The following is a 21,933-nucleotide window of genomic DNA, read 5'->3' on the forward strand; positions in this document are numbered from 1 at the left end:
ATTCTGGAGATTTAGCTTTCATTTAGTTGAACTACCACTTTTCAAGGTTAAAACTGTAATGAAGCTACATCCAAAAAGAGATGCATATCTACTTGAAAGTTTTACCTGTGAAACTTTAATGCATATACATTTTTTCATTACTTGTTTTAAACGTACCACAAAATAAACTTAAATCCACGGATGGGTTATGTTTAAATAAAGAACTGTTAGATTTCTGAATGAACGCTGTTATTGTGTTTGTATTCAATAAAGTTTCAGTGAAATGACCTTCCTTTGTCATCATCCGGGTATCGACTAGCTCTACATACATCACACTGCGCATGCGCATTCGTCCACTGTGGTTCGACCTCTGCAGTCGGTAAGTGTGCAATGGCAGTTTGAATGAGAAGCGTATTCTCAAGAAATCCCTTTTCATCCTCTGTTTTTACTTCGCATTGCAACGCATAAGTGAGGATAGCATGCAGAATGGATGTGAATGTACATATGAATGTCTTTATTTTCTCTGTGGAGCATATATACACCCGTTTGACCTTAATTCTCTCCGATCCAACTTCCTCAGAGAGACCCGGGCTTCAACCAGATTTGACCGAACCGGTTAAAAATACATAAAGAAGAAAATGTACGCCTGTGCAAAGTTCGTCTCCACGCCGGCTCTGGTGAGCTTTCGTTATTTTGTCTTTTCATAATTTTAATCTGTGTCCAGCTTCTAAATACAACCAAGAGATCCAATGGGCCTCTGATTGAACTTGACTGCAGCTCACTTGCAAGGGTATCTGCAGTCTAGGCCAACAGGCTAAGTGGCTAATGCTAACTTCTGAATGACAAACATTTGGAAGAGTTGCAATGCAACATATTGGTTAATAATGCATTGCATCTCAGCGGTGTCTCAAATTTTGCAGATCTGACCAGTGCTTTGGCTATTACCAGACATTCTCGATGAGAGTGTTAGCTAAGGTCATTTCAAGCCTGGTTTGCTGAATTTATATACAGTTCCCTTAGAAACATTCTCATGGGGCCTAATAATTGATACAGCAAAAGAAACCTTTTACATTTTAGAGTTGTTTGCCCTGATATAGCTGTTAGCTTGAGCTGTCAGCCCCTCACCAAGGTCATTTTTCCATATCTTATAGCTCTTGTAGGCTAACAGCTTAACACTGAAGATGGGCTGTATGTTCTCAAACATGTTAGCATAGTATTTTGCAGCTTGACATCAGGACAGACTAAAAGAAAATCAAAGTAATCATGAATGACTTTGACAGCACAGACTGTACCGCAGAGCGTTAAAGGGCACAGGTCATCCAGAGTTTGCATAGCAGTGCAATAACACAACAAAGTGACATTAGCAAGGCATAGCACTATGCCCTGGTTGCAAAGTGGGAGACATGCTTACCAGCAGTTTGTCTTGTTTGATTGCAATTGTGTTTGACAAAATTTGTGTTGAATTTTGTTTCTGTGGTCGCTGCAGGTCCGTGCTGGTTCCCGGGCTCTTTACAGACCCTTGTCTGCATCTGTGCTGTCCAGGCCTGAGCTCAAGACAGAGGTAAAGAGACATTACAAGAACGTTCAATCTCTCTTCATTTTCCTGTGATTTTTCACTGTAAAGAACCTTATAAGATGGTATCACATAAGCTGAAAGAGGACAAAGACATTAGGATACCCAAACTGAAATGTGTATGAATTCAAAATTTACTGTAATTTTACCTGCCTGTTAAAGTTCTGAATCTGTTTTTCCATTTGAAATTAAGTGAAACAAAACGTTTATAGATTATGAGATAATATATCTAAATGAAGTTGCTATCTATTAATTCATTTCTTTTAGTAATATCAGTTTACTGATTGCACAAATGTTAAGCTATAATTTGCCATGTCTAAATCCTTGATGTAGAAGTTATAGTTTTTGTCTCTTCTGACTCCAGAGCACAGTTGCTGTGATGCCACAGAGCCCTCTCACTCAGGTCACACTGAGGGGCTTCCAGACCAGTGCTGTCAGCCGGGATATTGACACTGCTGCCAAGTTCATTGGAGCTGGAGCTGCCACAGTCGGAGTAGCTGGATCTGGAGCTGGTATTGGGACAGTGTTCGGCAGTCTCATCATTGGATATGCTAGGTTTGTTGTCACTGACATGAATATTTAGATTATTAAAAAATAAGTTGATGAATTTTTTAATGCTGTGTTCTTTTTTTAAATTGGTATTGACATGTTTTTTTCTTGTCGACAGGAACCCATCTTTGAAGCAGCAGCTGTTCTCTTATGCTATCCTGGGATTTGCCCTGTCTGAAGCCATGGGACTGTTCTGTCTGATGGTGGCTTTCCTTATCCTGTTTGCTATGTAAAACTCTGCTGTCAAACAACACTTTCATTACAGATGTGACTACATATTTTATTGTGGCTACCAAAATTGTTCCGTGTTGGTGTCATGGAAATGTACATTTTCAAGTCTTTCAGACACTGTCGAAATAAGCAAAGCATGTATTGTACAAATGTAAGAAATTACGTAATTAAAATACATGTATTTGTCTATTTAACAATGGCGGAAGCTTTTGTCTTGGGGTATCATGCTAACACAACAGAAAGCAGTCAGTTTTCATGAATGTCATCTTTCCTGTAAAGCAGCTGCTACTACCTGCCATGAATCAGCCTTGTTTTCTCAGAGCATCACATGCAAGCTTTTTGGGGTCCACCTCTAGAAATTATTGGTTTGACTGCAGTTACATAGTACTGTAATTAGGCAGCAAGTGAGTGCTTGCTTTTGTAAATGGCATTGAATAAATATAGACAATTTAATTAAGTTAAATATTGGGTTTTGACTTTTTTTAACATCACCATTGAAAGTCCAAACAAGCACTGAACATTTATTTTGTTAAATTGGTAAAGATACATTTTTCCTAACCATTGAATTATCTTTTCAACATGATTTCAGTATGGTAAAGGTAGGGAGAAAATATAAATATGGCACTATAGTCTTTTATGAAGCCCTCTGAGAAAGCTAAGTCTTGTGCTCAAGGAAAATAAAGTTACGGGCCAAAAATTGCAGATATAAGTAAAGGTTGATTCTACACAATGTCAGATAAACACAACAGTGTTATGTCATTTTGAACGGCATAGTAAAACAGTTTGTGCAGTCATCTTCTTTCAAGACAACATAAGTCACTATTTTAACTACTATTAGTCAAATGTAAACTGAGAAAAGTGACTGAGGTTACAATGGGAGGTGTACTGAAAAAAGACTATCATGAAGTTTATCACGTGTGAAAACCTGAGGCCTCCAGAAAACTATGAAGTGGATTAGGCGGCAGGACATTGTGTACAGTGAGCAATAAACATAGGTGTTCTTATATTTAAAGCTTCTAAGCTCCCCTAAATAAAAAAATAGGGTCTTTGTGTTTTGAAATTATGCTCATGAGTTATTGAATGTAAGGCATTTAAGTGTAAATGAAGATCAAAAGTCCTCGAGCAGGCTGTGTATGACGTTTACGGATCTACCCGGGCCGCTCTCGCGATAGTTTGATTCATAAGTGGGATTTTGGAAATCGAGGGTTGTGGCTGAGGGGTAAGTGTCCACAGAAACTGATAGCGAATACATATAAAGCTTTGGTTAAATACCTCATACTCAGCATTTCGTGGGCCTGTTCCTCCAGTAAAATAAACGGCCTCAAAATAAATGTTGACATTTCCTCTGTTTACAGTGAAATTTAGCTCCAAACATGGCGACGATTGTATGTTAACGCAGTGCTCGAGCTAATGTTATTCCATGGAAGCGACTGGAACAGATGCTCGCAGTGTGTGATAACGGTGTATGTGTCATGTAGATCCTTTTTGATAAGCACTCATATTTAACATGTACAAAGTAGTGGAGGGTCACCGGAGGATAAGACAGGATGTCCTCAACCTCCGTGGATTCGGAGCACTACAAACCGACGAGTACTGAGCTTCTTTTAATACGATACCGTGTTGTAAACAACCAAAGCAGCCGCCCATCATCGATATGCTTTGTCCAGAAATCCAGCTGTCCTTACTCATGATATTTATGATACCACTTCTGATTAATACCAAATGTGCGAGGTTTTATACTTTGAAGTTTGCGATTCATTGCAAAAGCAAAATGTTATTTTATATCTCTGAGGACCAAAAGTCCGAATAAATTCAGTAAGTCCGCATTAAGCCGGTGTTTAATGGTCTAATTTTTACTTTTTATTCCCTTTGTGCTTTGTCCTGTTTATTGCAGGGTGACATACAAGGAATCCCTTAATATGAGTGATGATAAACCTTTCCAATGTACTGCTCCTGGGTGTGGACAGGTAAGTCATATCACTTTCTTACAGTCCACACAAAATACTCAATGTGATCCAGAAACTAGACAGCAGTTTTAGACTGAAACATCTGTTATTAGGTCTTAGGTGTGACATTTGGGTTTTGGTTACTATGAAATGAATGAAACAATACTTAGCTTGAGAAAACACTTTATGAACACATGATCTCAAAACAACAGAAGTGTCAAAGATGGGCGTAAGAACATGGCTCTCAAGATATGATTATAAGATAACATTTCCAAACCCAGATAATTGTATGCTTTAGTGATCCTTAAAATCGAGATATTCAAGTGTAATAATAAACTATAAAACCTAAAAAAAACGGTTGCATAATAATTGCTATCAGAGATAAATCCCTGGCCAGAATTTCCAGTACATTGATGTGATGACAGATTGTCATTACAGTCATGACCCATTATCTCTAAGTGCTAGTGAAGGATCTTGAAAACTTTGCTATATATCCTTGACCTATATAAGATGAGTTAAAGTCAGGTTGCCACTCTCCCATCCCCTCCTATTTTAATCTGATTGTTAACTAAAGCCTTACACTTAACACCTTTAATTTCATGAGGACTGTTATGTTGAGCTTTTGTTGAAGTTAGCCCCAGATTTTGTCTCATTCTTCTGTGTTTCCCTTTCTTTTTTATCCCCCAAACACAGAGGTTTACAAATGAGGATCACCTGGCTGTCCACAAACACAAACATGAGATGACACTGAAGTTTGGCCCAGCCAGGACAGACACTGTCATCATTGCTGGTGAGTGTACTTGAATCTTATTTGTCTCCCTTTCAGCCAGAATATTGTTCTGAAGCTTTTTCTCTGCTGCAGACCAAACCCCGACACCAACACGGTTTTTGAAGAACTGCGAGGAGGTTGGACTCTTCAATGAACTTGCAAGTCCATTTGACCATGACTTCAAAAAAGCAACAGAAGATGACATCAAAAAGGTTCACCTCCATGTCAGCAGGTTATCTTATTTCTGGTTTCCACATGTACAGAATTTTTTTTAAAAAAAGGAATATATTCTTGTTTTTCTGTAGTTACCGCTGGATTTGTCACCTCTTGCTACACCAATCATACGCAACAAAGTTGAGGAACCCGCAGCTATGGAGGCGCATCGAGACAGCCCTCTGCCTCACCCTGAATCGACCACAAATGATGACAAGGTAAGACCTGTTGCATGGGCTGTTTCTAGTATTTTTGCAGATAATAGAGGAAAGACTTGGTTTGGAAGTTGATACTTGTGAGTCTGTCAGTAAAATAATACAGTTTCTGCACAAAATGTTATAGCAATATTTTTTGTGAGAAACTTCTGAACTTCTCTTTAAATCTTAAATATTGAGAGTGAATACATCATTTTATTAACTTCACTATCATGTCTTCACTAAACGGTTCCTGCAGTTTAAGGTTTTGTATGATGTTTTCAGGAGATAACCTTGCAGCCAACCTCACTGCCAACATCTACTATAGTCCATCCTGCATCCCTCCAAGTTCCCAATGTACTTCTAGCAACCTCAGAGGCTAGTGTTGTAATACAGCAAGCTCTCCCATCACCAACATCTAGCTCTGTTATTACCCAAGTCCCATCCACTAATAGGCCTATAGTGTAAGTAACTCAAAACATCCATTTTTAAAAATCATAGCCATCTCTTTATTTCTGATTATTTATATTTGTACAGTTTTGTCTTGGTGAGCTCGGTTCTTTCACGAGGCATGTGCTTGTGTATTTTTTATTCATTTGAAACCCTCTGGGATTTTTGTTGTTCTTTTAGCTTATAGGTTCTGTCCTCATGATCAACATCAGGTTTGCTCAAATATGGACTTGCAAATCCGCTTCATTTACCCAGTACCAGACATTTGAATAAACAAATCAGGCTTTCACTTCATTCATCTTTGTTATTCAGGAATCCTACAAATACATCTTCCATGTCTTATACAGTGGTGCTAACGTTAAACCTAAGGAGGTGTCTTTAGAACAGTGATTCCCGACTGGTGGATTATGACCCAAAAGTGGGTCGCAGGCCCGGTTCCAGTGGGTCGTTGCCTTTGCCTGGTTAAAAAGAAATAAAAAGGGAGCGAAAGAAAATAATCCTTGGCTTTTATTTTGAAGGGGATTTTTCATGCAGCAGAGTGCCAGGTCTGTAATTCTTGATGGCAACTGCTATTTCACAGTATAGAAGAAAACCCACAAAGTTGCTGCAAGTACAACTAGGTTTAGATTTTCTTAAATTGAGGACTAAGGAGGATAAAACGTCATTATTTTGTGCAGCGAGCCATTGAGATATAAAAGAATAAAGCTGGTAAACCAGCATACTGTGATATTCTGTTCCAGTTTCAGTTCATCAGTGATGGTACGTTTCAGACAACAGGCCCCTCATAAATTTCAAAGCTGCTGCTTTAAAAGTTACACTGTACTACTGCTAAAAACTGTTAATCCTACGTTTTAAGTGGTGTTAGATCTGTCTACCAGGATTTAATAAAAGTAGTTTTTCTCCTTCAACCATGGAAGCACCCATTAAAGCTCTTCAAGTAAATGAGAAGCCATCTACTTAATTCATTTGAATTGTATTTGTTGTATTATTTCCCTATAAATCACAAGTAGTGGAAAATTTCTAAAAGAAGAAGAAACAAAAATAAGGTCCATATCTGGGCAAACTGATGCCACTTCTGGGTCTAATGTGACCACAAAATGTATCCTCTCCATTCTGTAGCTGTAATCTGTTACACAACAGCTGTATTTTGATTTTAATTTTGTTTTAGTCACACTTTGTTACCATATTGACTGATGCCTGATGTGACATATTATTGGAATGCTTGTTTCCATCCTTGTCTTTGTTTTGAAACAGATTATAGTTTTGTGTAATTCTCAAATATCTGCTTTTTTTTTTTCATTGAGATTTGCTCTCTCTCCCCCCTCAGCCCGGTGTCTGGCACCTTCCCTGTGCTCTTACAGCTGCCTAATGGCCAGACCATGCCAGTCGCTATACCTGCATCCATTACAAGCTCAAGTGTACATATCCCGACAACGATTCCTGTGAGTGGTTTTGCTGGTTACGATTGATACTTTAATGTGTGTGTGAGTTTCTGCAGCAATTTGCTTTTTTCTTTTGAAAATTACCCCCTCAAGGTCTATATGGCAGCAGGTCTAAAACGTAATGCCCCCAGATTTCTAAGTTGTGTGCAACATTTCAAAACTTCATCTGTCTCAATTAACTGAGATCCGCTCCGTAAACATCTCAAACAATGCTCCAGTGTCAGATATTATGAAATGTAAAACAACAGGTATCGTTAAGAGCATGCAGTATCGTAAATGACCTCTGTTTGCTCCTGCAAGTTTGTCACTTGCAAGCAAATAACTGCAGACTACCTCACTGTGATCACTGTTTTTCCTTGTAATTTCCCTTTTATCTCTCCAAATCAAGTCAGCTATCATCCTTTTGTCACCTTTATCAGCGTGCCACCCTGCAGAGTTGTCTCTAAATAAACCTTGACGTGTAATTGTTCATAAAACTGCTGTTACCAAGGTCAGAACTCAGTTAATGAACTTACTTTCTCCAGCCAAGTAACATACATCACCATTCAAGTCCAGTGTGTAAAATAACAAACTTGCTGGACTGTGTCGAATGACTGCATGCTCTGCTGAGCACAAGTTTACCGTTTCCTGCTCATATTTAAAATTTGAAGCGATGCATGTTTTTGTAGAGGAAATCAGAGCCCATCAAGTGTCGTTTAGGCAACACTTTTTTTTGTAGCATCAACATTAATACCACATATTTTTTTCACCCTACTTGGACAGAGGGACTATTTACAACTTTGGCACCTCGGATTTGGCAGCCAGAGCAGAGCTGTGGAGGTTGAACAGAATAATGGACTGGAGTACGACTGTGGCAAAGACACAGCGTTTGGCTGCGGCTCAGCAGGCTCTGCTCCAGGATCCTTCACTGCTATTTGTCCTTGTACAATTAGAATCAACGCTCTTGATTCCAGGCAGAGCAGATAGATGATGCTGCTAATATGTTTTGCAAACCAATTACAACCCCGACCCATGGCAGAGTCTAATATTGGAGATTTGTTGTAAATGAAGGGTCCTTTTGGTGTTGTTTTAAACGCCCCCTGTGGAAGCTTGTCGTGTAAGTCTTGATCGTCTGTGTGGAACACTGAGCAGCAGATGATTATCTCCTGATAGTAGCACGGGAGGGAGAAAGCCTCCATCTTCCCAGTCTGTTGGGACTGAGAAAGCTGTTGACGAGTAGAGGAGGGCAGAAGTAGATGGAGAACATGAGCTACCAGCGGGCCTTCTTTTCACTCCATCATCTCCTCCTAACTCCCCCCAACTCCCTCCGTCTCATTGTCAGTAAGAAGAGGCCTGGCTCTGGCCTTCCAACTCATGTCTCTCCATCCTCTCTTCAGCTTCCCTGTCCATATGCTCTCACACAGGCAGGCAGAGGTTCATTAGCGTGCACTCTGCATCTCCATGTGGCGCTGCCTCCACAAAATAACAGGCCATCCAACCTAATGAGGCTGAGATATGAGGAAAGTGAGAGCCTGCCGCGGCTACATGTGTGTGTGTTTGTCTTGTGGGGAGTGCCGCCTGCCTTTCTACCACCGAAGACTAATTTTCTCTGTCTCTGATCTGTCTCTGTGTCTCTGCCGTCAGCTTGTCAGACCTGTCACCGTAGTGCCTAACATCCCCGGGATCCCAGGACCTCCTTCGCCACAACCACAAACACAGCCACAGCCACCATCACAGCCCGCCCAATCAGAAGCAAAGCTGGTATTAATTATCTCTTCCTTCACATCAAATGTTATTTCCCATCTGATTACAGTGACTGGAGTAATAAGTCAGCCTGAACAATAAGGGAGCTGTTGCTTTCCTTGACCAGATGAGGGTGCTGGTGAAGGGCTGGGTGTGAAGGTCCTCAAATGGCAGTGAGAGGTCCAAAACATGTAGATGCAAAGGATCAAAAATATGAGTTTTCAAACTTAGGAGAAATGTTATCATTAGCTTTTTTTGTCATGCATATGGATTGATCAGATTCCTTTGGATTTTAGACTTCTGGACAGACAAAATACCACATTCAAAGACATCAGCTTGGTCTTTTTCAGAACATAAACAGGCAATATGCTCAGTAAATTTATTGGGACAATAACAACAGATTCATCCACGATTTGTTGTCACTTTTCAGACCTCTTTTTCAGAATAATCCAGCCACAGAAATCAAAAGTATTCCAAACATTTCTGTGTGGGGGGAGAGCGTCTTTGCATCTTTGTAGCTGTCTGTCCTGAGTAAACAAGTCATAGTTGAAGGGCAGCGATATGAAGTGATGTGAGGGAGATCAGTGGCAATGTGATGAAGCAGGGATCACAGAACCTGTAAGTGTTCGCAGCATGCTCCGCCTGTGGAAATTAACAGATAAACTGCAGAGAGGAGGTGTGTGTGTGTGCGTGTGTGTGTTGGGAGGGAAGAATTGATCCTGACTGGAAAGGGGGGGCTGAGGGGGAGGGGGTTGTCGGGGATCATGGGGTACGGAGATGACAAACGCGTAGACAGCGTTGTGCTCAGCACGCCGTCACCGGGGCCAACCAGAGGGGGGCTACCAGTGAAAGCCAGCTGGGGGCATCCTGGCACACGCTCGGCGAGGCACATTAAGGCGGCCTCACCCTGCATGGAACCTTTTGTTCAGCAGAATCCTGCCTGACCTGCGTCTCCCCCCTCCTCGTACGCACGGCGCCTCCCACCGCACTCAGCTCATCAGCAAACACCTAATGAGCCCGCGTCAAGAAAACAGACCCCCGCTCAACCTGCCTGCTCCCCGCCCCCACCGGCTCTCAGGGGGCGCGGAGACGGCACTTTACAAGGACTGATGATGCTGCAAAGACCACAATAATGATAATTAACTTGCTGAATTTAGAAGATTATGCTGTTAATTAGTTGCAAAATAAAGATAAGTAATATAGTAGCAGATGGTTGAATAACACCCATGAGATGGAGGGTTATTACACTGATGAGGTTTCCATGGCAGAGATGAAATATGAATCTGACTGGCTTTTCCCTCTTTTCTATGGGCCATTCCAGGAGAATAATATCTTGTTTCTGCCAGAAGAGCTTCTGGAAGGGTATTACACGATAAACTAATTTGGTAGATAGATTGGTCTGGCAAAGGTAGTTGTTAGAATAATGTGCTCCTCTGTTTTCTCATGTAAATGTATTCCCTCTCACTCTGTTATGGCTTCCAAAGGCTCATTCACTTTCACCTTGTTTGCTCCGTGTTTGATACTGGAGGAATTGGCCTGTGAATCATGGACACAGATCTGTGGAGTAATATTTTCTATGAGCAGGCTGTGTGCGAAACTGTTTTATGAAGTAGGGAATCTGTGTTTAACGAAGTGGGATTTTTGATAGTTTGGAGAGCAGTTCAGTGCGTGTGGATGATCATCAGCTTTGGTATTTGGATGAATTACAACCTTAAGAACATGCTAAATCAGTTGGAGGCTTGTTACTTGATTGGATTCAAAAGCAGGTTTACCTGATTATACTTTTAACTCTATCATGAGTTAATATTTCCACTGAGTTTCAGTTTTCCTGATGTTATTTTTATAAACCCTAATTGAAAAAATATACAATTATTCCTCCTTTACTGTAGGGGAAAGGAGCACCTTAATTGGAGGAAGAGGATATAAGTATGGTAAACATGTAGAGAGCATCCTTCATAATAATGTTCTCTGCTAACTGCTCCACACAGAGTAGCTTCATTGAAGCAAGATGTTTCAGTCTGTTCGATAACTTTTAAAAACTTAAGCTCTGTATGTTGTTGCTAATAAGTACCATTTACCTCAACTACTTTCTGTAATCTCTGTTTGCTTTTTTTTTGTTTATTTTAGTTATAGGGTTTATTTTATTTTGTGGGCTTCAGCTCTGCTGCCTAAAGATTTTTTTTTTTGTTTACGGTTTGAGTCAAAAAAACAGTTGCATCATTTGTGATTCAGTGTTTTATAGTCTTTGCACACTGAGTCCATTTATTTTCTGATGCGGATTTTGGATCCATAATCTGAAAAAAAAAATGAATCTGATGTGTTTATCTGTATTAATTTCGAAAATTTGCAGTATGAGAAAAATGCAATTATCAAGCAGTTGATCCTAAATGGTGACTGTCAATATGTTGAAGGTATGTGCGTGCAGGCACACACACAGGCACAGGCACACTGCCACACACATGTACACAAAGCTTCATTCGTCATCTAAACAATACCCGAAATGTGTAGAAAAGATATGTCAGAAAATGTGCGCATGTGTTGGTGCAAGTAGTCTACGGTGGCTCTGAATTGCCAAACTACCCAGGAAACGAGCTGGGCGGATGTGAATCAACGCAAAACATCAAACCTGTTTTGAAAGAAATAATAACAGATGAAAGTTTCGGCGTTAGTGTACAAATGTGAGGGACATAACATGGGATCAAATTTCCTTTGTAACATGCGCCAATTTTGGACGAAAACAACAAACCTTTTGGGTGAACTAATGAATGTTATCTTTGTATTGTCTAATTTTCATCATCTTTCCTTGTGACTGTCTTTAAATTGTAGCTATACACAGTTTTGGCATATCTAAACAGCCCTACTTGTTTACTGTCCAAGCAGTTCCTCATGGTGTTTTCATAACTTCTTTTCTCAGATACCTCAGGTAACCAACGGAGATGGTGTTGAAGTCCAGAGCAGCTCTGTAACCACTGCGCCCTCTTCTCCCGCTCCGCCCCCGACACCGACCCCAGCTCCAGTCCCTCTGGCTGTCCTGTCTCCTGTTGCTACTCCTCAGACTCCTGCTATCGAGGAACCTTCACCACATACTCTTCAGCAGCCAGCCACCTCCACCACAGAGACACCTGTGTGTATTTACTAATACAGGAAAAGCAAAGCAAAGATTTAGCATGGACTTCTATGTTCTTTCTCATTAAAACAGGAACAGTTAATGTAACCTTGCAAGAAAAGATCTGATATCATGTTGTGATCAGTGAGAGTATATTCAGTGTTTTCTCTTCTGGGTGTCAGCACATTACTCAGTGCTGCAGATGTGGTTGATTTGTTCTTCTACTTATTGTTTCCTATTATTATCACTGTTCAGGCTTCCCCAGCCCCCCCTCCACCAAACCCTCCAAGCACAGGGGGTCGGCGGCGCAGAACCACATCTGAAGACCCTGATGAAAAGCGGCGCAAGTTCTTGGAGCGTAACCGAGCAGCGGCCTCTCGCTGCAGGCAGAAGAGGAAAGTGTGGGTCCAGTCTCTGGAGAAGAAGGCCGATGACCTGAACTCTGTGAACGGACAACTACAGGTGTGATTTCCTTACGCTGACTGCATGTTTAACAGCTGCTTTACCTGTCTTTGTTATTCTGCTTTATGCATCAATTTGTCAGCAGTGTGTGTGTGTATGCAGATGTCTGTTTATTATCATGTGCTGCTGGTGCGAGTGTGTGTGCACACAGACTTTTCCCTTCTGTGGTGATGAAGTCATTAAAGCCGATTAAGAAGAGCTGCCATGTGACAGCGGCGGTGTATGAGCTCTTTACATCGATATGTCCCTGTCAATAAAGATGTATCCTCCAGATGTCAGCCGCGCACAAGCGTGTCTTCGCTTCTGTCTCAGCAGTTTACTGAATGGCCTCAAAAATCTCCCAGGGAAAGGTGTCTTTTTGAACCTTCATTTCACTGCAAGCAATTAGGATCTGATGCTGACAAGTTCGAAACAGTTCATGTATCTGCTGTCTCTGTTGATAAGTGTGAGCCGGGGGTGCGGCACATCGGTGTTCCAGACAATTAAATGAGATGTGGTGTTTATTTGCTCACTGTCTTATTTTTCTATGAAAGCAGAATAAGATGTGGAGGGTGGAGGAGGGGAGAGACAGCAGGGGAAAAGAAATAGGTTCATGTTGTTAATATCTGGTTCAAAAACAAGTTATCACCACTTGTCATGGCTGCTCTCGCTGAGATTTTGTTTACATATAGGTAGATCAGAGAGGAAGTATAGGTGAGTGTCTGGGTTGATTGCATCGCTGTTGACTGAGAAGAGGAGCACAACATGTGGCAGAGAATAAAAAGTGCTTTATATGAAGGCATTAATCAGCAGTGCTGTTTTTGTAAAAACTCCCATGCTGACACGGCCCAGCTGATCAGTGAAACTGCCTCTAATGATGCACAATTATTTTAACATCATCCTTAACTGGCTTTTTAATGAGGTGTCAGACCAGGCAGCTCATAGGGCTCCCAGCATCACCTAAGGCCCATTTGCTCAGTTTCGATTAAATCACAAAGTTAAAAACAAGTTAAACTCTCAAAAGTCCAGATCAGTTTGGATTAAAAATCCAGGTCGATGTAAGTCGATAATACTGTCGCCTGAGATCTGCAGGGGCACAGCTGTCACTGCTTTTACTTCTCCTCTGGGTAAAGGTTTTAGTAAATCAGCCTTTCAGCGCTGAGCTTTAAAAGAAGGTGCAGGGAAACAGAATTTCTTACCGAATGTTGACATCTCTGCCCTTTGTCTGATGTACGTTACCTTACAGCAGATTGGAAAGGCTCTCAGAAGGATGGTTTGTGTTTATATTGGCTCAAACTGGCAGCAGTCATGGTGAGAGCACAGTGAATACAGCATTGGCTACATGTGATACATACGCTCCTTCCAGCTGTGTTTTAAATCTGTCTTACAATAGCTCAGCCCTGCCAGCAGCCGCAAGACTAAACAGATGGAATCAAATAAATTGGCTGCTTTTAGACTAATAGATTAAGCCGCCCGTAGTCCTTTAAAGGAGAAGAGAAGGAGCTTAAATCTGCCATTGGGTGTTCGGCGAGCCCCCGGCCGCTCTAAATCCAGTTAAAGTCACCTTCAGCGTAATGTGGCTCTCTTTTACGACATGCAGAAATCCCCAGCTCCCGCGGGAGCTGTAACAACACGAGAGTGTAAATCTCCGCAGCATCTACAAAGTTGCTCCGACAATTTCCAACAGCTCACCTTTGACAAATGTGCTGGTCTGAAGCCAGTGAAGGCCCATAATTATTGTGCAGGAACAACGTAAATGAAGAAGTGCATCATACTTTATTCTGGATTCATTCATTATGTTGTTAGCGGGTCTTGTGTTTGCTGTTTCGCATGGAGGAGTTGATCAGTGGTAATGTAGTGGTCACGTGGCTTGCTGTAGAGAGGGCTGGGGATTTTAACCCTGTGATCCCATTCATAAATCCTGCGGAGGTAAAAGGTAGGGCACATACAAAGGGATGTTTACTGTGAATGGATTTTTGTTTTCAAGGTTCTGTATCTTGTTCTAAAACAGATCTTAAACATCTAAGTTAAATGAAATAATTGTAAAACTTGGGAATGAAATTGAAAAAAGTTTTTGTCATTTTTAAACAACCAAAGAACTTTACCTGCTCTTTTTGCCTCTTCTTCTTCATGTTATATTCTGTCATACATGTCCTCTGTTGATTTTTTGCATTGAGTGCCTCTGTGTCTCTTCCCTCTCAAAGAATGAAGTCACCCTGCTGAGAAACGAAGTGGCTCAGCTGAAGCAGCTTCTTCTGGCTCATAAAGATTGCCCTGTAACCACCATGCAGAAGAAATCTGGCTATCACAGTGAGTAATGCTCCATTATTCTCAGCCCGAGGCTTCCACTGAAACCCGTCCACAACAAGCTCCAGCTAACCACCAGAAGGACATTTCTTACTTAGGGCCGACCAGGAAGAGATATTGACACATTAGGGCCCTTTCTTTGGAAAACTTTGCAGAAGTTGAGATATTTATGTTCACTTTGTGTGCAAACCAAAGGCACGAGGCCACAGGTGTCTTCTACAGAAAAGTATTTATTTAGACGTCAAATGAGAAAACATTTTCTGTCTCATTGAAGTGTGCAGCCACTTCTCAGCAGGAAGGATTTTAAGCATCCACATCTCTAAAAAGACAAGAAAGCAAAACCTTTCTTTATGCAAATAGAACTTTTAATGCAATGATCCTTAAATTTTTCATCTAAATACCCTGCAGCAGCCTTCAGTTTAATCTCCATGCCAGCTCTTCATCGTGTTGTCTCACTTAGAGTTTTATCACCAGTATTTCTTCATTTCCAGGCACTGTAGCTCTGTCACTGTGATATTTGGGTCATAACTCACCTTCCCTCACACATGAGCCAGTATGCAACAAGAACAATTGTGCTCCAAGCCACCTCTCCACTGTGCTCCTAAAGCCTCTTCTGACTTGTATTGACAATGATTGCCGCCAAAATGAGTCCATTAAAGCAGCAAGCTTGACAAGACTGCAGAGTACGGTCTTTGTGGGGTGTCCCCCAAGCTCGGCTGTTCATTACACATCCCTTATTGCTAACCGTCCCACTGACACACGTCATGGATGTTATGGGACGGATGGTTTCCAGGCTGCGGCGGGCTGTCAGAGCCAGGTCTCATTTGGTTTTGTCTGGACTGTTTTTCAGCCAGATCTGCAGATGAATTGGGTCATTTTTCTCGTGGGTTTGATAAGGACGTGTGTCCCGTGTTTGTAGACCTTTCTGAAGGATGGTATTTGGAGCAGCTTTTACCTTGTTTGGGAAAATATAACCTCATCCAAATACCTCAGTTCATCTGTTTGGCTCATGATGACAGGTGGACTAGATTTAATATGAGCCAGGGAGGAGAGCCAACTTTTGTGAGAGTGAAAAATAATTGTCTGTCAGAGGGAATAATCCAGGAGTTGTAAACTTTCTTTGTCTGACACTACCCGTCATTTCCCAAATCTGTTATTTTGAGCCTGGGACTCTTTAACACCATTGATTGCACCATTAATCTTTCAATGATGAAACTGTTTTGAGAAAGTGCTGTTCAAATACTGAAACTTCAGTCTTTTATCCATTACTGTCAATGATGTATTTTTCACTCTTTTTTGAGCTTATTCACTATTTCAAGTAGTAAAATAGTAAAACAGTTCAGCTCGCAAGGGCTACCTACAACTTTAGATGGGTGCCTTGATAAATCATCATATAATGCCATGTTGGTAGGGACATGCATGATCAATGCATCACAAAAAAAAACCTGAAAATGCAACAAGTTAAAAATGTCTGTGGTTTATACACTTACATACATCATGTGACCTGTCTGATAACGCCATTATTAGGTCATTTCTGTTGGCATTTACATTGTATCAATGGTCAAAATGCAAATTTGTTCTGATTTCACTTTGAATGATCTGTACATATTCAGCCTGTTGGCAAGGTTTTCCCACCTTTTGTTGTGACAGAAAAGTCACATGACAAAAACCTCCTACCACATTTTTTCTAGATGGCAATCAAAAGAAATCCACATGAAAAAATATGGTGAATGTGCATTTCCATACTAAGCAGTGTTATCTTAAACATTTCACTATTTATTTCCTTATATTTGGCTTGTATTGATGCATAAGACCACGTAAATTGACCATGTTCACCTGACAAGTTGAACATGGTCAATTTACGACAAGGCCTTGTATATTGTGCTCCTACAAGGAAGCTTAAAAGCTGATATAATGTCGTACCACATTGTTCCAGGTAGGGATGGGTACCGAATTAGGTACTTTTATAGGTACCGACCGAATTCTGTCAAAAGTACCGGGTACCGGTTCATGTAAAATCAAAAGGTACCATGTTTAGGTACCTAAATGCATACTTGTGACTGTGAGGGAGTGAAAGGGTAGACAATTTCCCATGCTGGACATGAACACAGCATTTATTTAATTAAGAATAAATATGTGTAGTCAAATCAGCATCAGGAGGGCCAGTAAGCGAAGGGCCACAAAGGAGGCCACAGAGGCAGCAGAGGTTGCCTCACATTGGCTGTGGATCAGGAGAGGAGATCTTTGGGTAGGGTAGCGCTACCTGGACACAAGTCGGGGGGTTGATCACCCCCGGCTGGGTTGCCTGGGCGAGAGTGTATGATGTTGAAATGACCCGAAACACTTGATGACCCCAGCTAACATCACTGATGATGTGTCCAGGTTGCATCACTAGTTGATGTATGTTATAAAAAAAAGTATTTTATTACTAAACAAATTGGTATTTTTTACCACAGAAACACAAAAAAGTACCGAAAATTGGTACCGCTGAGTGCCGGTACCCATTGCCAGGTACCAGGCATCGGTACTGTATCATTTCAAATGTGAAAGGTACCCATCCCTAGTTCCAGGTTCAGATAAGAGAGAAACTTGTCAATAATTTACTTTGTCAGTACCTCATATTGAAGAAAGAGATACACTCAGCATCAAGCCATATTTCCAAGGCGAACAAGCTAAAAACAATTTTATGACAAGAGCTAAGTTAGCTCTTAAGCTTTCACCAGGCAACAGCCAATGTAAGCTTTTAACTTCTTCCTTACTATGAGTCAAGAAATTTACATCTGTTCTAGGGATTTCCTGATACAGATATTTTGATTTCCGATCTGATACGATTCTTTCATGATATGTTTTGCTGATACCGATCCAACACCGATCCCTTTCTCTGATAAATCCCATACTCCATTGGATAATTCTGTTGTAAATGATGAATCAAATTTGTTGTATTAAAGTGAGCCTTGTTGGTACCTCCTCGAGGAACACTCACTAAACATAACAAATGTTGAAAACGCTATCATTGCAAAGAAGTAGTCCAACACAGCGGACATGTTTGCAACGTGGCTTGATTTACAACAGCCATAAAGCATGACGGTGCTGAAAGCACATGAAAACTATGTTGGTCCCCATCACATGACGAAATCCGATGCGATCCGATCTTCCAAAAATATCCATATGGGCCAAGATACCAATCATTGTATCAGATCGGAACATTCCTAACCTGTTCTGTCTTCGTGGTAGAGCATTCTGAAGGAAAGACGAACATGATAAACTGAAAGTGAGTAGTAAAGGTAGTAAAAGACGAAAAGCTAACACTAGCTATTATCCAGCTGTAATATTGATTCAACTAACGGGAAATAGAAAAGTTCTTTTGTGTTTGAAATACAGCAAGATGTCACTCAAGCAATTCTTACCAAGTTTTTCAGTCGTTGATAAGTTGACAAGTTGTGAAATGATGATGTTTAGCATGATGTCAGAGGATCTGCTGACATCAAACGTCAAGTAATTCTTTTTTTCTAATGTTTAAAGAAAAAAAAAGTATATTTTTTTTCAGATTGGTTGAGCCACCCAATAATTTAAACAACCTGGCACTTACATGAGTGCAAGCACCCCTGATCGGGATCCACTGAAATAATCTGTCTCACTAATTAGTAAAGCACAGTTTTAATACTGACTGATTCATGGCCCTCACTCATTTAAAGGCCTCATCAAGCCCCCCATTTTCTCAGCGCTGCACATCCCGAAAGACTACACTGCCCTCCAGACCTGGTAATACCCTTCATCGTGCCCAGGCGAAGCCATGGCAGGTGGGAGGAAATTACCCAGACAACCCCACAAACAAGCCAGGACACGCTTTCACTTGGCACACCAAGCTGTCCATCTGCTTCCAGTGAAGCCCACTTCAGAAACTCAGAGAGCAGCGAGACACCACGGCCGCGCAGGGAACCAGAATTTTCAGAGTATTATGATATATCAGCTCACCGCTCCTTAATGTCGTTAGGAGTAATAATGCTCACTTGAACATGGAACAAAACCAGCAAGCTGATTTATTCTGAGGTTGACCTTCTGCATTGTAAAGCAGCGAGGGGAGTTTATAGCGCTTTGACATTCACTTGCACTAAATCACACGGTCAAAGTCCATTCATGAAGCCTCTAATGTGGAGACATTTGTATTGCTCTTTAATTGCTTCTTCTTGCTGTGGAATTTGCACTTTACATTCCCAAATATGAAACCCCGTCATTAATTACAAAGTGCCATAACAAGTGACTTCATATCATTAACAATATTAATTATCGCCATGCTCCGTATTCCTTTTTGAAACAGAGCATGAGAGTAGTTTTTTTTTTTCATCAAGATCCAATTAATTCAATGCAACTGCCTAACAGCTGGTGGCATTTCGACTCCAAGTCTTCCCTACTCTCCAGTGTGAGCATCATTAAAATCAGGTGCTGTAATCATCTGTCGCTGCAGTAGTTGGCAAGGTAACAAAAAACAAATGAGAATGCAGTTAGGGATGGGAAACAGTGCCACATGCCCCAGAATGTAATGCACCCTTATGATGTGGGTTTAAATTGACATTGGAGCTTTAATTAAAGGGAAGGGTGCAGAAGTAGCATTATGGGGATTAATGAAACGCTTTGCATACACCAAGTGCAGTTAGCTGTTTTACATTTGATTAGTGTGTCAAAGCTTCCCCCAGCCGTACGTGGGTTATTTCAGAGGGACGTAAAAAAGCCCAAACGTTGTGATCTTTCCCGACAGTCTCCGACAAAGACGAGAGCTGCGAGGAGATGTCCGTCCCCGGCAGCCCGCAAAACGAGGCCATCCAGCACAGCTCGGTCAGCACCTCGAACGGGGTCAGCTCCTCCTCCTCGACCACCTCGGCCGTCTCCGCCCCGTCCGTCACAGCCAACGCCACGTCAAACCAGAGCACAGAGGAGAGCAAGCCGCGGAGGGGAGCCACCCAGACTCAGCCTTCAGGGAGCTGATCATCCCAAACTGTCCTTCCTCTTCCTCCTCGAGTATCGACACTGGAACACTGTCGCCTCTTTAATCTCTTTGACAAACAGAGGAAAGAAATTCTCTCTCAGCTTCAGTTTGGATCGCACTGATTTAATTTATTTGATTGTTTGTTTATTTCTCTCCTCCATAGGCAATGGCTTTTTGGAAATGCAATGTTTTCTCTGGAATTGATGAAGACAAAAGAAAAGGCACTTTAGGTGTAAGATGTTAATTAAGTGGTTTTAAAATGTTTTTGTATTTGTGTGACTTATTTATTATTAATCTTTATTTTTTTATTTAATCAACCTGAAGGATTGATCACTGAATTGTTAGACTTTACCAAAGTGTGTTGTGGCTCATTTTTAGTTGATTTGCGTTGTTTGTTGTGACTTGTTAAGCACTATCTCAATGATGAAGATACATCAAGAGAAGTCACTTTCTTTTATAATTTTCTTTTTCCATTTTGCACATATTGAGAGATGACGGGTTTACGTTTGTTTTTTTGGAGTTTAACAGTCGACATATGTTAAGTACCGGCAGCTTTTTAGACGTAGATTTGAATACCGTCACATTACACACAGATGTAAAAGGCTGAGTTTAAATTTGAGATCTTTTCTGTGAGTGAGATCAGCTGTAGTTGCATTGTGAAGTTTGAATGTTTGTAAAAAAAAAAAAATAGTCTTAATAAGGAGCAGGGCTGGTTAGAAACGTGATATTTCATTGACATTCCATCTGTAGTCTGATTGTTCCTGAAGCAGTGATTGTAGGATTGCAGTATCTTTTCCATTACTCAATCATGGTGATGTTGACTTCATTCAGTGCCATTAATGTTTTTGTAACAATGACTTCTGTACATTTTTAATGCAGATTAGCTTGAGTTGTTCTCTCAGATCAAGGCTCTCCTGAACACAGTTTCTCAGTGAGGAAATCTCTTTCTATACCGTCTTTGCTTTATAAGTGACTGTTAATCACTTCAGTGTCTTTGGCAGATCACTTCAGTACATGAGGCTGTTTTCATGATAACAGTTTTAGGAAACATTGTATATAACATGTCTGTGATCTTTCTAGGTGTTCTGTACTTTGTTTTTTAAAGAATAGTCTGGGTTCAGAAGCTGAGCCTGTTGATCACATGAACTCTGAGCAGTCAAAAACTGATCTTCAACATTACTACAGGCACCTCTGCCTGACTGACTCCATACTTTCATGTAAAATTAAAGCATTCAGATGTGAACTGGAATCACATCAGGTGTATTAAAGAAACAGCACTACTGCTTGTAAGAATTGTGAACATTTTATCATTGAAATAATTGTAGGAAGAAAACACACTATGAAGTCAATTTGCCTTTTCTCTTAGTCTGTACTGGCTTACTACTGTGTAGTTTTAAAAGAAGCTAACACCTTGTTTTCTTAAAATATGATTTCTCAAACTTTTACTGTTCTGTGCTATCTGCATGAGATAATAATTCTCTGCGAGAATTTAACTGTTTATTAGATAATGTCTCAGTCAGATAAATATCATGAAATAAGTTGGTTCAACTTGAGTTGTGGCTCTAAGTCTATGAAAGCTTCGGTTGTTTCGTTTTACCGGGGCTAAACTGCTTCGAACAGGGGTGTGATACTGTGTTGAAAGTGTACTTGTAACTTGTGAAAGTTCTGTATAAAATTTGAATTGATAAGTTGTTGTAATAAACCTTTTAATATCTCTTTAAAATGCTGTTTCTCTGCTGTTGTACATGTCGTCTCCAGCCTTATCTTAAAAGGAAGAAACTGAATATTTCTTGAATGACTAACAAACTGCAGCACATTATTTCAACATTAAGAAAACAAGTTGAGACCAACCCTTAACATGTGTGACCTGAAACAGTATGACACTGTTCTTGACTGATCTACCACAGACATTTCACAAAGCTGCTGCTGATGCACTGTAACATTTCTTGTGGTGTATTCTGCCACCCTGTGGAAGATCTAGAGATGACAGACCACAGTTAAGTGGAGAAAGAGTCTGAAGGTAACAC

The 21,933-nt window shown here is 40.8% G+C and overlaps 2 protein-coding genes across 6 annotated transcripts; both read left to right on the forward strand.

The window, feature by feature from the left end:
* The first annotated feature begins 263 nt into the window (after positions 1–263).
* On the forward strand, positions 264–2,795 carry atp5mc3a (ATP synthase membrane subunit c locus 3a). 2 transcript variants are annotated; one of them, XM_074694766.1, is made up of 5 exons: positions 264–358; positions 560–656; positions 1,466–1,540; positions 1,917–2,107; positions 2,220–2,795. In XM_074694766.1, the coding sequence occupies exons 2-5, from the start codon at positions 618–620 to the stop codon at positions 2,332–2,334; spliced, it is 420 nt and encodes a 139-aa protein (XP_074550867.1). In that variant the 5' UTR covers positions 264–358; positions 560–617; the 3' UTR covers positions 2,335–2,795. The 2 variants fall into 2 exon arrangements, with proteins under 2 accessions (XP_074550867.1, XP_074550868.1); XM_074694767.1 differs by having other exon boundaries at positions 345–447.
* Positions 2,796–3,483: 688 nt separating this feature from the next.
* On the forward strand, positions 3,484–21,567 carry atf2 (activating transcription factor 2). 4 transcript variants are annotated; one of them, XM_074695149.1, is made up of 12 exons: positions 3,484–3,551; positions 4,227–4,299; positions 4,972–5,068; positions 5,141–5,271; positions 5,353–5,478; positions 5,740–5,918; positions 7,232–7,346; positions 8,970–9,086; positions 11,983–12,192; positions 12,430–12,636; positions 14,820–14,925; positions 19,679–21,566. In XM_074695149.1, the coding sequence occupies exons 2-12, from the start codon at positions 4,252–4,254 to the stop codon at positions 19,903–19,905; spliced, it is 1,563 nt and encodes a 520-aa protein (XP_074551250.1). In that variant the 5' UTR covers positions 3,484–3,551; positions 4,227–4,251; the 3' UTR covers positions 19,906–21,566. The 4 variants fall into 4 exon arrangements, with proteins under 4 accessions (XP_074551250.1, XP_074551248.1, XP_074551247.1 ...); XM_074695147.1 differs by lacking the exon at positions 3,484–3,551 and adding an exon at positions 3,599–3,795 and having other exon boundaries at positions 8,970–9,077; positions 19,679–21,567; XM_074695146.1 differs by lacking the exon at positions 3,484–3,551 and adding an exon at positions 3,603–3,795.
* Positions 21,568–21,933: the final 366 nt, after the last annotated feature.

This window comes from Halichoeres trimaculatus, unplaced genomic scaffold (assembly GCF_033239565.1).
Source record: "Halichoeres trimaculatus isolate MK-OKI-2021-1 unplaced genomic scaffold, fHalTri1.1 fHalTri1_scaffold_19, whole genome shotgun sequence".
Taxonomy (NCBI): domain Eukaryota; kingdom Metazoa; phylum Chordata; class Actinopteri; order Labriformes; family Labridae; genus Halichoeres; species Halichoeres trimaculatus.